This window comes from Balearica regulorum, chromosome 2 (genome assembly GCF_011004875.1).
Source record: "Balearica regulorum gibbericeps isolate bBalReg1 chromosome 2, bBalReg1.pri, whole genome shotgun sequence".
In the NCBI taxonomy this organism is placed as follows: Eukaryota; Metazoa; Chordata; class Aves; order Gruiformes; family Gruidae; genus Balearica; species Balearica regulorum.
In genome coordinates this window covers 164638551-164656107 of record NC_046185.1, presented here as the reverse complement: position 1 = coordinate 164656107, position 17557 = coordinate 164638551, and the positions used below count along the sequence as shown (strand labels likewise).

The window sequence follows — 17557 nt, the reverse complement described above, 5'->3', positions numbered from 1 at the left end:
CCCCATGCACGAGTCCTGCCTCCAAAAGACATTGCATCCAGCCACCTAGCTCATGCAGTGGTGTTGCCTTCATTGTGGTGGTTTCGGGGACCACTCACGCTGGGGCTGGTACTGATTCTTCTGCTGGCACAGATGGTCTCAAAGAAGGTTTCCCATTTTGAGAGAGATTTGGTCTATCTGACTAACCTTGCAAAGTATGAGATTATTATGCCTAACTGTAGGCAACCACCTTACCAGCGCACTACCTCCTTGTTAGCCTTTCCTCTCTGACTGTGTCTTCTTCAGGACTGAGAAAAACAAAATATCAGGTGGAACATATTAGACACAATGCCTTCACGATGGTTTTATTGCTTGTTTTCAGCAGTGTCAACCACAGAGAAGAACCTCCTCTGAAGCAAGGAGATGAACCAAATACAAAGGAAAAAAATAGCCAATTCATCGCATATGTACAGAGTCAGAACAAAATAAATAACATCAGGCAAAAGGCCATGAAACAAGGTGGAGATTTCACCTGTGCTGAGCAAGCAGGCCTGTTCTCACTGGCATGAAGAATACATCACAAGCACCTAGGTACATAAAAGTCCACAGAGACAGTGATTCTCTGTTCACAGCCAGTTTTCATCACTCTTTGCTGTCAAAGCCTATTTACAGGAGGGCAGAGCAGAGGTGCTTACAGTTTGAGTGAGAAGAGTCAGTTGGCACCAGCTACTGAACAACAGCTTGAGGTGTTTGAAACAGTCTGAAAAAGGAACCTTTGAATTCAAAAGTGCCTTTTCAAACTTAATTTATCATCATTAGAGTATCAAAAATGTGGTGGTATGGTTTTTTTGGTTTTTTTTTTTTTTTTTTTTTTTAAATGTGCTATCCAGATTTCCTCTATGTACAAATTTACAATATCCACAAAACTGGAGTATAAAACACTAGTGCTCTGCTGATGCCAGTTAGCGTGTCCTAAAGGCCTGGCCCTCAGAACCCAAATGGGCATTATTTCCCTTACAGACCTGTTAACGTAGTTTCCAGTCCCAATGTTTGTCTTCTTCCCTGTGATTTCACAGTATGCTAGAAATAAACAGGGTTTCCAACCCAAGGCTCTTCAGAATATAGCACAACACCATGCAAGCAAACAAGGAGTTAGGAAGTTCAGACAGTAGGAGGTGGAAGAGACGGTCCATGGGCCCAGGAAACTCCTAATTCCTAAAAGCTGTAGTTTACAACTGTACAGATCTCCAGGGGAAATAGTAAGATCAGTCACTGTAACTATACCTCATCAGACTGGTATGTAAATACTGGGTTTGGAGAGGGGGGGAAAAATTGACTGAAAGGAAATGGATTGAAATCTCTGGATTTTGGGACATCTGACTCCACATACTAGTCTGGGACTTAATTCTTTTCCTTATGACACCAGTTTAGTTCCAGAATGATGCCAGCAGATTCATTACAGATTGATATGGGTATATATGAGGCCAAAGGCTTGACCTCCTGCTCTTTGAGGGTCATCTACAATCAAGAAGCATTATGGTCGTTGCCACCATAAGCATCAGTGTGCGAAAAGTGCAAAGTTGCATTGCGAGTCAGGGAGCTCAGGACTGCGGTCCTTGTCTCCAAGAGTTTGGCACATTCACTGGTGCAGAGTTGCCTTGGGAGGAAGCACAGGGCTGTGCCTGGGCTGGGTCAACACCCTGGTCAAGATCCTTTTCTTCAGCTAAACGCCCTCCCTGAGAGCAGAGGGGCTGGGACACAGTGGGGAGGAAGCATGTTTTATATGGGCTTTGGTGTTAAACTGGAGAAGAAACATTGCTTCTCAGTCTTCTTGCTTCTGACACCACGTGGATTTCCATAGGACATTTATCAAACCAAGTAGAACTTGTGCAGACAGAATTAAATAAGCTTCACAAAGACACATACTGGCATTTCCAAGTTTGAGAGATTCCCTTTTAGTATGAAAATATTTCATATTTCCTGCAGAAACCCACTGGGTTTCAGCTTGTTTAAATACTGTGATGAAGGTGGAAGGTGTGGAAACAAAATAATCCCACCAAACCCCTTTGACCCCATGGAGTCAAGCAATGTTCACTCCTGAGCTTTCTTTGCAACTTCATTTTGCTTTTTAAAAACCACCAGGCAGACTTGCATTAATCAGCAGGTGCATCTCTCTCTGAAAGTATTTCCATCAGATTGAAGCAGAGATTTGGTTTTAATCCCTTTGCTCCCGTAGCCCCGTGACACAGACACCATCCTGCCTCATTGTTTCTGGGTTGAACAGGATATTGAGAAAGAAGGTAAATCTCCTGATTAGTTAATGTACAAAACATTTGTTCACCAGTAAGGCCTCCTTGAGAAAAATACAACTGCTTCCTAGGGAAAAAAAATATTAAAAAACCCAACCAACAACAACAAAAAAAATTCAGATGTTTTTTCTCCTGGGATTTTTTGGGATCCCTTTTTCATTCCATAACTACAGTAATGATGCTGCTGCATATATACCTCAGATTTTAAAAACTAGTTTCAAGTTAATGCCCTGAAATTCTGCAACAGCCTAGAATTTCTTTACTGCTCTTTTTAAACCCTAAACATGGCCATATTCTCATTTCTTGCAGCTTATGAGAGGGCCACAGAGCAATATAGGTCCCAGCCGAATAGAAATATCTACAGTCTAATGTTAGCATTGAACCTTGTACCTCTAGACCTTGAGACAATAATTTTTTATATTTTAATTCTTCCATACTTATTCAAAATTGTTTAATAGTTTAATCACTGAAATACAAAGTGACTAATTAATAGGAGGGGTTTGAGCTCTCACTGGTATAAAAAGGGAATAAACAGTTCCAGGCTGAAGATAAAGGAATTATTCTAAAGGCAAATTCCAGTTTAATACTGGTGTAACTCAGGAGTCACTGAAGTGAACTGATTGGTGCAAGTGGTATCAGAGTTTGGCCTGATTTCTTTAAAGAGTTTTGGAGTCCAAATTCATGATCCTTGAACATATCTAAAAGCCTGTCACATGCAGGTATGCTTCTTCATATTATTTTGTGGCAAATTAATGAGGTTGCCCTCACTGGAGTCATTCCTGTCTTATCCCAGAGTTAAAGGGGGTCAGACTTTGTGAGCACCAGCAGCAGATCTGAGCACTTCATCATGTGTTCTGCACGGGTTCAGGACAACGCAGTCTGGGTTGACGTTTGGGGTTGCAAGTGAGGTCCTTGAACTCCATTTTATTGATGAGTTGGATGAAAAACTGATTAGAGGAGGCCAAGTTATCAGGCCAAATTCCTGCACTAAGCCACTTAAATGAGGGCCTGATCCAAATGTCATTGTTCACTTGATTGCTCATATCCCCAGAGTGAAAGGCTCTGATTTCACCACTGACTCCTCTGTTCTCCTGAAATATGAGGCCAACACAGCTGGGCTGGCAGCTCTGCACTGCCTGCATCACTGATATTGCCATGCCTGTCACAGCAGGTATATTCAACACATTCATTTAATCTCTCAAACACCCTTGACAGCATAATGGCGATGCGGCTGGATGCTCAGTGATGAAATAATTGCAAGCAGGATGCTTGGGGGCACTGTTCCTGGCATGCTAATGTAGTCAACATTTTTTGAAGGAGCCCCTCAGTTTAGGTCACATCCTATCTCCAGAATCCCATTCAGAATAGCCTGGTGGTTAATCTCATGGGCTGCAGAAGGCCCTGTGGCACGGGTAAATAACCAGCTGAATTTTTCCCTGTCATGTCTCTAAAAAGGCAAGTCCATTCCTGCTGCCTTTGGCATATGGTTGATGCTGGCACAGGTTAGCACAGGACTGAAATGGAAGAGAAGCTGTAAATACAAAGCAGAAGGTCCTCCTGCAAATGGAGTTACAAGCACAGGGAGAGGAACAGGAAGGTGAAGGACAGAGGGAAAATGCACTATGTGTCTCACTGCTCACGGCTCACAGACATGGACCTTCTACCCCTGTAAGGCTGCCTAAAAGAGATGGGAAGGGTTTCCCTCACATCTCGCAAAGGAGGTTGCTGGCAATGGTGCGTCTCTTATGCTCAACGGCTTTGTGCTCAAACTCCTCCTCTGCTTGTCTGGGACCTGGGATTCAGTTCAACACCTTAGGCACCTCTGTGGATGCGTTAACAAGATTGGGCAGTGCTCCTCTGCAGCCTATCAATCTTCTTGGGCATAAATAGCTACCACGATAGATAGAGGGCAAGTGACTACAGCCTGATGAATCAAATCTTTCCCAGACTGATGTTGTTTCCAAACTCTGAATCAGTGAGAGGAAGCATTTTACACCAAGTGGAACAACTTGGAAGCTGAGAGAGAGCTTTCTCTTGCTGCTTCTCGGCTTCCTTGCAGCTAGCCATTCACCTGGTGAAATGCAGAGCTAGGTCAAATCCTTGCTTTGAACCAGGCACAACAGAAGAATTAGTGGTACTGGTGTGACTTCTCCAGCATCTTCTGTGTGAGTCCTAATCCAGGTCTGAAAGCACTCACCAGAGCAGCACCAGCACCAAACACAAAGAGGGTCCTTGGCCCTGAGAACCTCATGGAGATGTCAGTGGGAGCCTTGTTCCTGGGGTATCAGGGCTTCAGTGCAAGCAACATGGGGAAATTTTAAGCATCCTCGTGGTTTCTCTGGATTTTGGGGATGAGAGCGCTGCTAAGAGAGGATTTTTATGATCTTACGGCATGTCAGTATTGGATTCTAACTGCCAATGATACGGTTTCGGTGTAACGCAGCCATAACAAAGATGGCTTGCACCTGGCTACCCTGGGGTCTCGTCAGCACTTTAATTCCAGAACCATGGATCTCATTATAACTATCTTCACAATATCTACCTATCCTCTTAGGTTTTGCAGGCTGGGTATCCATGGCTACACCGTGACAGCATCTGAGCTAGCTCACTGAAAACTCATGACTGCATGTCTACCCTTCACGGCAGTCATATCAGAGTATCTCATGCCCTTTACTGACTTCAGCCCTCTACGCTGTTCTCAGTCCCACAAGAGGAGAAATACTTTGGAAGCATCGAGCTCAGATGATAACAGGTATAGCTCTGGGGAGGGTTACAGCATGGAACAACCACCCTCTCAGAACTGAGAAAGGAACTGGATGTCCAGATCTGCAACTCTCCTGGGCTCAGTGTGGTTTGTTGGCAGTGAATCACAGACGCTTAAGGCAAACAAACAAGCAAGCTAAACAAACCCCAAACCCACCAAGTTCAAGGCGCTTCCCTTCAATGAACTACATTTCACCACGAAGAAAAGGAAGTCCAGGAGCTGTTAGTACTTGGTGGATAAGTTGAGATCTCTGAACTCTGAAAGAGTAGCCCACCTTCCTTGCCATATACGTGCATTGCTGACCGAGACTCTCCTTCAGGAGAACAGCGCTATGACATGTTATGATGACAGCAACCCAATTACTAAGTGTGTACCTAAGCTGTAAAACTGGTGCAACCCCATTTGACGCAGTTGAGTGGGACAGGATCTATGTGCGTTCTTCACATAGGGATTGTCCCACATGGAAACTAATAGGCCTTCAGAAAAGAGGTAAAATACACATGCACATCTTAAAGATCTAACAATGCCTTCATCATAGGATGAAAGCTCCCTGCAAAAACTGAAGAAGTAATCTATTTAATAGCTCCTTCACTCCTTCCTGGAGCGCCAGTTACGTGCTGAGACAACCTTGTTCTGATGAAAGCAATTTTCCTTGCTGCTGTGACGCTAATTTTTTTCATCTGGAGAGTCGCTCCTTATGGCGGGTCTGATTCAATTAAGGATTACAGGGTTCTACATCTCCCTTTCCTGGCAGTGTGTGCGAAGCAAGTGCAAACGAATTACACATCAATTGTTTTCCCCTGATCCCTAATGATCCTGGGTGCGTTAATGCACCAAGACCTATGGGCAAACTTAAAAAGAATGAAAAACACAGCTGTGCTCTGCTTTTGGCATCTGTACCTGGTTTTTATACATGCAAACTGAGTTTCCTGTTCATTGAAAACAACCAAACAAAACACGATGTCATGAACATACTGCAGAGAAGGGCATTCACGCTGTTCCTTCTCAGTGACCTGCTTTTCCAGAGGGCACCCAAGGGTGCTTGGAATGCTTTTGCTGATAAGGATGGTGGGCAATTAGCAGAACACACTGCAGCACTGGGGCATCCTCCGAGGGGCTTTCCCGGTGCTGCAGCTTCATCTTCACTCGTGTGAAACACAAAGGCAGGGGCCGTGCACTGGCCTCTCCCCTTCCTGCTCATGTTCCTCCTGTCCCTTCTCCCCGTGTCCCCGAGTCTGTCTTCGGTGCCTTATCACCACCTCTTACCAACGGGACTTTTGGCACATTCATGTTTGGCATTTTTTTTTTTTTTTCTCCTGCTTCTTGCCTCCCTCTCTCCCTTACTGGCTCATTTTTTAAGAAAGTGCAATTTATCTGTTTCAGAGATGCCGGTTCTGGTAAAGCCACCAAGGACTCAGGCTCTCCCCTCCCTTACCCCCTGTACTTCATTGTTTATGACACATCAGGATCTCCCAGGTGACTAGGACCTTTACTCATTGTTATCAACCCCTGAGGGCTTGCAACTTAAGAGTGAAAGGTCTGAAAAGAGGGAGAGGAAAATTATTTCTCTGCCTCTTGGCTTGTCTGATCTTGTTCTGGATGCCGGTGGCTTTTCCAGTTTTGTGTCCTCTGTTGGCTCATGCGGAGCATGTCATTTCACAAGGATTTGTCATTGTGTCGCTGATTCCTGGGGATCCTTCTGTCTCTCATTTTCTCTCTTGGATGCTCAGTGCTTGGAGAGCCTCTCCCCATCACACCAGAGAGAATTCGGCCTGGAAGCCAGAGCACCGTCGTGTCTTTGGTGAGCACTTGGTCAGCATGGAGATCTGAGTGCTGAAGTTGGTACCGTTGCTGCCTAAGGAAGGGTGGTGATACTTCATGTCCGAGCCCAGGAACCGCTCCAGATGCCACCTCCGCCACTTTCGCTTGAGCTCAGCTTGGACCTAGGTGGTGGAAAGACAAGCAAGTCAGCAGAGGGGAGTATTTTCCATTGCTCTGACTTGACTGTGTGAGTAGCAATGGGTAACTCACCCACCAAGGGGCCAAGAACTATTTTATAAAGGTCACTAAACTCAGCTTGGACAGAACTTTTAGCCACACAGAACAGAGGTCACACTCCAGCCAGTGAACTACTAGAGCAGAAATCCCTGAGCTTCAGCAGAAAGGTGAGCACAGGGAATCGCTTATCTGACACAGTTAAGGTACCACACAACTTTAATGGCAACATAGTCTACGCTTTGTGAATATAATTAAGATTTTTTTTTTTTCACTGCCCTGTTTCTGTCCAAATACAAATGATTTAACTATGGCTTGTTTGTGAAGCTGTCAATACAGCTGTGCTTTTTTGATAGAAGCTACTCGTTCCTGCTCAGGGAGTTTACATACATCATCTGGTTTACACTGTCCAGATTCAAATCCTGAACAAATCTGGCCACCGTCCCTGTCCCCTCCTGCAGTTTTCCAGTGCAAATTTTTAGATAACAGTAAGAATTAGATGAAACAGCTGTGTCTGAGGGTTTCTGGGATCAGCAAGCACAGGAACAGTACAACACCAGGATACAAACCCCAGGACTGGAAATGTGGGAAAGGCAAGAACAATGCCTGTAAGGTAGAAACATGTTTATTTGGCACTGGTCTGTGCCTAACAAGTCACGTCAATGCCTCAATCGGTTTTGGATCATTAATAAGTTTGTGTGGTTCTGTCCTGCTCTGCGCAGGCTTACTGGCAAAGGTCTCTGCTGGAGCTGGGCTATCTGCCCTGCATGCTACTGCGTGATGTACACATGGCATCAGCATGGCCGAAAGCAGCATCAGAGCTGTAAGAGAGCAAATTGTGATTCTGGACACTCTTCCTCTCCCCAGGAAGCTGGAATACAAACCCAGATCACAGCTGCTTCTTTCTTGTCCATGTTTAGTTTATTGAGCTGAAAGTGCTCCAGCTGACAGCAGCTCCAAGTTTTCAGCTGCTCACACCTACTTGGTAGCCTTTGCGACACGAGTTTAATCAGTCTCTGCTGAATTTCTTACGGGCAGATGGAGCGTGGTACAAAAATATCACTGCACTAATGAGCCTCCATCTTGGCAGTGGGCCTGATTCTGTGGAGGATTCATTGAGGTGCTCAGCATGAGCAGGGCTTAGGAGATGGGCTCTACCCTTCCCTGCTGAAGGTGGTTCCTTCAGATCAGGGTTTATGCAAGGTCATATGGGAATTCTGCTGATGCTGTCTCATGAGTAAAGGAAGGACTCAGCAGCAGAAATATTAAGGTCCACATGAAAGTCCTAATATGTTTATTAATTGTGCTGGACACTGTCAGGCAAATGGTTGAGTTGTTTTTCTGGAGTAATTTGACATGGAAGCTTCCCCCCAGTATGATAACATGAGGCATGGGACACTTCTCAATCCACCCTCCACAAGCATTCAATTTACCTCAGCTGCAAACATTAACCAAACAATATTGTTAATCTTACCTCTCCATTGAGAAAACAGTACAGAACAGCCACCACAAATCCCTAGGGAAAGGAGAGAACAGGCTTTTAGCACCTCTCAAATTCACTGCAGCCTTGGAGAAAGGACACACTGCTGGGGGACTGCTCAGGTGCCCCTTAGAAACCACTTTATTGCATTTTCCCAATAAAAAGAGCAGGGAAAGATTAGTTAAGGTAGCTTGCAGGAGATGTATGGGTGAGAGTTCAAAGATTGCTCCAGACCGGTGTTTAAAGCCAGCAGCAGTCAGTTCAGCTCTAAGAGGGACACTTGGTCATGCAAACTGGATCATTAGAGGCAACTGGATGGGATACTAGACCTAAAGTTCCTGCTTAGTCTTGAAGCTGAAACTGGGGAGATATAAACATGTTCATTAGTACCTCATCAAGGTCAGAATGATCTTAGACATGGTATAGGGCTGACCTGTTCCTTCCCCACCTCCCCTGCAGTGACACCTCATTTTTGAGAATCTCATCTTTCACTGAAAAAAATAAAACAAACTTATCTCTAGCCCTTATGGTTGAAAACATTAAAGACAAGGAGTGAGCGTAGATCCATTTATCCCTCAAAAGAGAGATGCCAGATGTGAAGTGATGATGATGTGGACAGGGACGTTAACTCATTCCTCACTGAGCAAAGCATGCCACTGATGTGTATGGTACATGGTGACAGACAGATCCTGCTTGCAGGCTGTGAGAACACAAAATGGCTAGAGCTGATTAATGGATGGATGTAATGGGATGGAATACATAAGTGCTTCTTTTCATGCAAAGCAGGGCCAAGGTTAACAGCCCAACACTGGGACTGACTGAAGTGGAGTCTGGGAGGGTCTAAGAAGCAAACTTCATCAGGGCTTCCTAAAGATTAATGTGGAGGATAGCCCCATTATCCACCCTCATTGGGAACCCGCTTCTTATGCTAATGAACTGGAATCCTGCTTGAGCAGGATCTACAGGCAGGACTTGGTTTATTAGTAGAGAAGAAAGATCATGCAAGTCAACTGGTTGAAGACAGACTAGGCTCCTGTTAATGGCCAGAAAGACACTCCTCCCAAAGGTGATATATCTCATCTTACACCATGTCAATAATATATAAACTGAACTGAGGTGCTCATTTTTCTCCCTTAAGTACAAAAGCACCCCAGGGTGACTAACTTATAGAGGTACATTTTCTTTTCAGGTGCCTAAAATGAGGGGAGAGAATCTCCTTCTGGAATTCTAGGAGGAAAATATAAAATTGTCTTCCACCCTGGCCAAGCTGGAGTGAGTAACTTTTTCCCCAAAGATATAAGAGCAGTATTGGGCATGTCCAGGAAAAACCCAGCTCACATGTTTGCTTATTCCCTTGTCAAGCTTGTTATACTTCTTCCTGCTGACAGACCTGGTGACTGCTGGCCCAAAGGGTGGCTTACCTGGAATGACCCAACCACGAGCTCAAAGACCAGCTTAACTTCTGCTTTGAAATTGTCAGGGAAGAAAGCAAACATGATGTAGTGAATGCCAAAGAGAGGGATCAGCAACAAGGTGGACTTGGCCAGCCTCCTGTTGGAAAGACAAACATGACTCATAAGGGGAGAGGGAAGAGAAGCTAAAGGGTAAGCTGATGAGAAATCCTGCAGCTGAGCCCTATGCAACCCCAAAACTTTAATTTGCTGCAGTACATATTTGCTCATTAGCTGGATCACGATGGTGTAGCCTGTATCATGCATATTAAGTTCCTTTGTTTGCCCTTAGGAGATGTGATATGGGCCACTTACCCTGAGGTCCTGGGAACATCCAGCCTTTCAACAGCAGCCTTGAGCGAGGCAGCATCAGGAGGCTGCCCTTGCCCAGAGGGAAGAAGAGTCTGGGGTACAGTGAAATGGAGGGCGTTGAGATAGCTCCTCACAGTCCCACCCCCCCAGACTGATGACCCAGGTGGGTCTGACAACCTGGGCTGGGATGCAATGACACAGGGAGGTGGACCCTCAGCTGGGCGCAGTCACTGTATGGGAGTTCAAACTAACCAAGGACCATGCTGGGACCATTTCCACAGGCTTGCTTTGCTCCTCATTAACAGCTCTCATATAAATATATACATGCCTCCAGCTAGTGATCAGCCCTAGATTATTTCTCCTTGGCCCGCAGACTGCAGATAGCTGGTGATTTCAGATGTGGTGGCAACATAAAATGTGACATCTTTATTCCTAGTAACTTCAATGGAGGTATTTCTTTCTCCCTTCTCTCTTCTTCCCCTCCCACCGGAGATATTTTTTCATCTCTACAAGCTAAATCATCATCTAGCACTGTCTTTGTTTGCTTGGGATTTCTGAAAATTACAGCTTCTGGGAGAGAAATGGTATGTTTAGCTCAGAATAATGACAGGCTATCGCACAATGACTGTCTCCAAAGGAGGAGGATGAACAGTATTAGTGCTTAATGGCATCAGGCTGGGTAATCAGAGGTCTAATTATGAAGAGATGATAATTTATTAAATATAATCATTATTAAAATATAGCTGACAGAAATAAAATGAAATCAAGGGCCTAAGGATGTTTAGGGGGTTTTGGCTCCCTTGGTCACCCACACCATCCAGTGTCCCCCTCTCCCAGAGGCCTCTGGAGGAACTGAAGCTACAGCTGGGATGTTGGAAATATTTGTTCATCCATCTGCAAATCCTTCACCTCCAAAGTCTCATCAGGCTCAGTCCCCTCAGATCATCTTCATTTATTTGCCATCTGCATAATCCCACTGGGAAGGCTGATGTGCCAGTTTTATGTAGATCATGCTCATCACTGTATCTCTCAGCGGAACCTTCCAGCTTTCCCTCAGAATGGCCCAAAGACAGCTTGACATTAAGGCTGTGGTTGGAGGCTCTAATTCCCCAGGAAATACTTGCTGGCACAAAGGCAGCTGGGTGCAACCCATTCAAGGCAAAATGAGTGCCTGTAGGGACCTGAGGAACTTTCCCACCACATCCCTCGCGTAGATCCAAAATCTGAGTCGTCTCGGATGTCTTGCTCTGCCAGAGGACTGCGTCATTGGTGACCATCAGGGTACCATGTTCCTCACTCTTAAAAGCAGCTCTGGCCAGTGTCACCCACACTAGTATGACCCATCCCTAATTCCCCCAGCTCCCAACACACGAGAAAGCAGCTTATTTTCTAACCAGACCACAGTTCAGTGAATATCAATGCTGGCTTTGCAGAGATCTGTCCTCTCTCCCCAGTCTTTCAGGAACGGTCAACCTAGAGGAGATTGATGCGATGCTACTTTCATGTACTATATTCATAGAGACACTGTTTGCAACCTCCAGTGGATTAGAAAATTTTCTGTTATCATTGCAGACAACATTGAGGCCTCAGTTATAGCATTTTCTCCTCCTGGCTGGACTGTGGCAATGAAAAGGACATAAATGTCAAACCTTAGGAGCTCCCTCCTCCAGTTTGCACAACACCCCAAACCAATCTCTTGTTCCCAGCACTGAACTGCCCCAGAATATTGAGTAATGTTTTAGATCTCAATTTGGCTTCAGGGCAAGGACCTTATGGTCTAGCTCTGTGATATTTAAAAGACCACTCCCTAAACACCGCCATGAAGAAAATCATCGTCCCCAGTCATGGTATAATTTCTCCCAGGAAGCTAAAGCCCGGCTGTGCAGGAGGCAGAACTGCTTGGGCAATTGTCCAAAGCTGGTTAAAGCTACCTGCTGGCAGCTGTGGCTTCTCAAAAACCTCATTACTTCCACTCCCAGCACAGGGTGAACTGCTTAGACCGACCCTCTCTGACAGATATACATGGTGACAGGTAATTTAGGGAAAACACATCTCCACTAACCTGCACTGAACCTACTCCTCTCCTTGGGAGTGGATAACAGTGAACCAACGTTTTAGTCATGCTCCTTGAACGCATAATGGAAAAGTTACCCAGAAAACTTTGATGATAATATTGATCTATGAACATGTACAGAATAGAAAGAGATGAATTTTGCTCAAGATTTCTCTGTAGAAAAAGCCTTCTATTTGCCTGAGAGATTGCTGTCCCATTCTTGCACATGTCTCTGTCATTTCCAGAAAACTATTTTGGGAGACTTGTTTTCACAGTTTCCAATACATTAAAGGCCAGTTCACTGTCTGTAGCATTAATGAGTGAGTCAGCAGCACACCTGAACTTCCAGCCTGCAGCTAAACTGAAACAGGTTGGAATTGAACAATACTGTCAACATGTCAATATTATTTTTTTTTTTATAAAATAAACAATATAAAATAAACAAGAGAAGGAGGGAGAAATGCAAATGAGAGATCCTCGCTGTTGTTAGTTTAAAATATATTTATCTGAGATTTGGCAGGAGGAACCCACACATATCGTTAGCAGCAGTTTTTTGCTAAGATCTCTTAGGTCCTGCAGGCAAAACCCCTGAAGCTAGCAGCAGCATTTCAGGTAATAAGAGAATGACATGTAAAAGGATCCAGGTATCTACAATTACAGATCACATGCGTAATGGCATTTATAAAAGAGTCTGGACCCCAGACGTCTCTTACAGCTAGCTGTCTAAACCTTAAAAACTTTTAGGACCACACTGAAAACTCCCCTTGGTGAGATCCAGCCTTCAGATTGGGACACTTAATATTCATTTCCATAGGAAAAAGTTGTGTCTCATGTCCCACTGCAGTCAATATAGTCAACGGAGACTTCCAGATGCCCCAGAGAATCTGGCTAGTGGCCAGCTGCCACTGTATAAGGGTACAAGTCTCCCATAGGTCCTGGTTCTATATGCCAGGTCCAGGCAAGTATCTCAAATGTCCTGAGGTGTCTCATATGGCTTCGACACCTATAAGTGAGCAACTGATTCATGCCCTAACGGAACTGAGATGTTTTTCCAGGTAGAGGAGGAAGGTGAGGAACTGAAGATGTAAAGATCATTTGTACTTCATCAATGCCTCCTGTTTGGCAGGCCAGCAGAGGGAAGTCCATGTCCCTTACTGCCCTGCTGTGCTATGTTTGTTTACAAGGCAGAGAGCTTTCCTGGCAGCTCCCACTTCACTGGAAAATGTGGAAGTAAAAAAAAAAGTAAAAAGCCCTGAACCCAAAGCTCAGCATGATCTCCGAGTTAATCTGGGCATAACCCTTCCGATGTGTGTTGGCAGCACTTCTACTGAGATGAATGGAGCCAACTGCTCCAGGCTGCCGCTTAGTACGAGAACATATTTCAATATGCTGATTTAATCTATGTACCTGGCCAAAGCTGTTGCAATACCGGGGGTACAAAGACACAATGTCCAGTTGGAAGTACATAAAGGGAGGTGATAGAAAGCACGGGGTCTGGTAACGTTGGCATGTTATATTGACAGAAAAAGAGGTAATTGGCTTTGGCTGCTGCAGGGAGAAGTTAAGGTCAAATACTGGAATTTCCTTTCACAAATCTGAGAATCTCTCGAGGCAGATGAAATGCATAATTTACCATCAGTAGAGAGAAAGACTCAGTGTCATGGCTGGTCAGTATTTAAGGACCATATTGATATTGTCTTCCATCTTGCAGAAAGATGAACTGAGCTCAGATTCTTCAGGGTACCAAAGTGCACAGCTCCCTCCAAAGAAAAAGAAGATTTATGAGCAGTGACCATGTAGACACTGGACTTTCTCCTTTTCAGTTCTTTTCTAGGAATAATTTAATAAATATCCCAGATAGTTGAAATGCTGAGCCAGGACAGTGGCAAGATTCAAAAATAAGCCGGTCTGAACTTTTTATTTTATTTGCGTTGAAGCCAAAATAAATCCATGGAGTTAGACAGATTTCTTGCACTGTTTAAATACTGCAACTAAGACCAGTCTTGGCCACTGAGACAGATGCTGATCTCACTTGCATGCTGTTCATTATAAAAAGCCCCAATAAGGTCAACCTTATATCCCTGGGATAAAAGCATTATGTCAAGCAAAACTTCTGAGACAGTGCTACTTCTTAACAGTGAAGACAAATGCATTGAATTAATCCAATCTAGTTTAGGTGTCTGCTTTAGGATAAGGAAAATTTGCCAAAGATTCTAGTGAAGATACTAATTTTCTAGATCTCTCCTTTGAAAAAGGGAGCTGAGGGTAATTAGTTCAGAAAAAAAAAAAAAAGGCCGTATACTGTGGACAGCTGATCTTTGTTCTCCAACAAGGTTCCTCTGCCTTCAGAATCCAATAAATATTTGAATATACAATGAAAAAGCCTATTTTGTTTCATGATCATTACTGTTGCTCTCACTTCTTCATCATTAAACCCAGAAGAAAACCTTCTTGCCTGTCTAAACTGGCATAAAACATGCCCAGCCATTTTAGCAAATGCCCCATTTCCTGATTTCTGATCAGCTTTGATTAATTAACAAATACTTGATTCTGATCAGTGCAGACAGATGCAATAACAAACTAACAGCCGAACAGGTTTCCCAAAAAACATACAATACGGTTGAAAAAGTCTAGGACTTACGAATATTGGCTGGTTTCATTGTGTCCAACGTCTGGGGAATGCAACTTCTGGACTAAGATACGGATAATGCAAATGAAGAGAATGAAGTTCACCTGTCAGGTTGGAGAGAAAGGAAACAGAGAGAGAAATAAAAAATTAGTATTTTTCTCCAGTGAAAAGAGATGATCATTAGAGGGGAATTCCTTTCACTGTAATATTTTTGCCATGGAGCAAGCTGTTGTTAAAAAGCCATGAGCAGAGAACCCCACTCTGGGAGCACATAGTAAACCGACACAGGATGGCAGCCATCTTGGGCCTGACATCAGCCTGCTTGGGACTTTCTGTCATACATCCCAAGTATGATGATGTCAAACCCATAGAGCACAGCTATGCACGACGTCCTGCTGCGTGGGGGAGTGCCGACGACAGGGTGGGAAAAGAGCCTTGGGAGTTAGCAGAGCGACGGACGTCAAAGCCCTTGGGAGACGGTGACATGGGACCGGCTGCTGAGCATGTCAAAGACTGAGGCGGTGAGCCAAGGAAACCAAAACAAAACACAAAGCAGTATCCGCTCAAGCTGGCCTCTACTCAATGCTGTTGGGCATGTCTTCTCTGGAGAGAAGCTGAAGACCTTGTACAGCAAGCGACAGACCTCACCAAAACAGCAGAAAACATTCTCTCTTACAAGGTTAGACCAGAGGCGTCTAGCTATTACCTAGATTTTCAATGGTGTTTTTCACTCAAAAAAAATCTCAAAGTGCTCCACCAACATATCTGAGCAATGTTAACCTTATTTAATAGCAAAGGTATAGAGCTAGGAATGGCAATTTCCTAAAGGCACATAAGAAGATGGCATGAATTGAATGCAAATCTACTTGCTCTTAAGGTCCTTTCCATTGAATCATGCTGTTATTCATGCAGCATTTACAACAGAAAAGTGATGACAGATTTCCATGGACTTAGTTTAGTTTTAGTTTGGCATACAACCTCTTTCTTTATCCTTTCATAGTTAGAAAATGCACAAATGATTCTGATTTTTGGAGACTGAAAGGCTGGAAGGAATTGTGTTAACCAACCGATCTGATTTTCTGCAAAAAACAGATTGTAAAATTTCCTCCAGCCATTCCTACATTTTATCTCAACAGCAGGTGAATGAAGGAGACTGAAGCACATCTTTCATTTAGACACTCACTCTTTTTTCAAAGGCTATGAGCGATTGGAAATTAATTGTATTTCTTGGTTATGATGTATTGCTTAATCAGTTTTTATCTATCCCATGCCATTTATCATAGCTTCTATTCATATTTATTTGCTTATAAAAATGGCTTGTGTCCGACTTGGTGGCACGTAAAATTTATCAGTTCAAAACAGTATTATCTAGATCAATTATTCTAATGAGCATTGATAGCACACAAACTGCAGCACTGAAGGTAAGATTGGAGCTGCTTTTCACTCTTCTGCCATGTGTTAAATACTGACTGTGTTGGCTTGTTGTTGTCAAAAGCAAACATGGACACAGGGTGGTGATAAGTCAGGTGGAGTGTGATTTATAGGCTTCGTACAGCCTTAGCATTGCATGGTAGAAGATACGGCTATGAGGCTACTGGAGAAGTTGTTTAGTTTATTTTTTAACCTAGAGTATAATCAAAAAGGCATTTGATCTGTTCCCAGTGCTTAGTATCTTATATATCTTGCATATGTATTTCTTCCTTCCATTGAGATCTATGCTTTATTCCCATGGATATGGCGAAAATGTTGCATTCCTCCCTGAAGAAACTTGCTGTTCATCAGATAGTGGTTATCCTGCCCTTTCTTTGTGACAGATTTATATGATATCTGCAGAAGGAAAATCACAAATTGCTGGGTAAATTTTGTTTGGTAATAAGGAAATGATTTATTGGCTAGAAGAAAATACAGACTCATTGATTCGAGGAGAACAGGTATATTTCTTTACCAAGAGATTATCTTGGGAAAGGGAAATACTATCTATAGCTTTGTATGATGGTATAAATATTTTGAGATGTGTCATCTAAGTGTTGTATTTCTTTTCAGAGAGGTGAATAGAGTAAGATCTAATTATTCAAACTGTTTCAGTTTGGAATTCCTGTACGACAAATGCTGCAGGAAAAAAAGTCTACTTGTAAAGGTCATAATGCACATGGAGTAAGAAGAATGTATGTCTAAGAGAAGACTTCTGTTTAAAAAGAGATATATTTGGTTTGATTTCTGTTGCACTCTTTTTCTTCCCTTCCCACATACTTGTCTTCATTTAAGAAAATTCAAAGTTAAGTTTAACTCAAGTTCATTTGATTTTAAGTTTTGACTTGATACCTGACAGAGGAAACATGTCATATTTAACAAGGATAGAAGTACTCAGAGCTCATCAGAAGTATCATGGTTTCTGTGATCAGAATTATTGATTTATCTGGGAATTAGCCAAGCTTCTCAAGAACTTTAAAAACATATAGCTGGAATCCAAATTTGTACTGAATGCTATAAGAAGAGGCAAATATCTGATGCAATTCATCTAACCTCTTTTTAGCTAGGTAGAAATTTACGGTAGGAGTCATCCCATTTTACTTTACAGTGTTGAC

At 43.4% G+C, this 17557-nt stretch overlaps 1 protein-coding gene across 1 annotated transcript in view; it reads right to left on the bottom strand.

Moving 5' to 3' along the window:
* Nucleotides 1-325: 325 nt before the first annotated feature.
* Nucleotides 326-17557, bottom strand: part of LOC104634085 (vasoactive intestinal polypeptide receptor) — a 121932-nt gene continuing 104700 nt past the window's right edge. Inside the window, exons 10-13 of the mRNA XM_075746812.1 lie at nt 14985-15076; nt 9949-10078; nt 8522-8563; nt 326-6995 (exon numbers count right to left, since the gene is read on the bottom strand). Of these exons, the coding sequence (XP_075602927.1) occupies nt 6804-6995; nt 8522-8563; nt 9949-10078; nt 14985-15076 (456 nt within the window). The 3' untranslated portion in view covers nt 326-6803. The remainder of the gene's footprint in view (nt 6996-8521; nt 8564-9948; nt 10079-14984; nt 15077-17557) is intronic.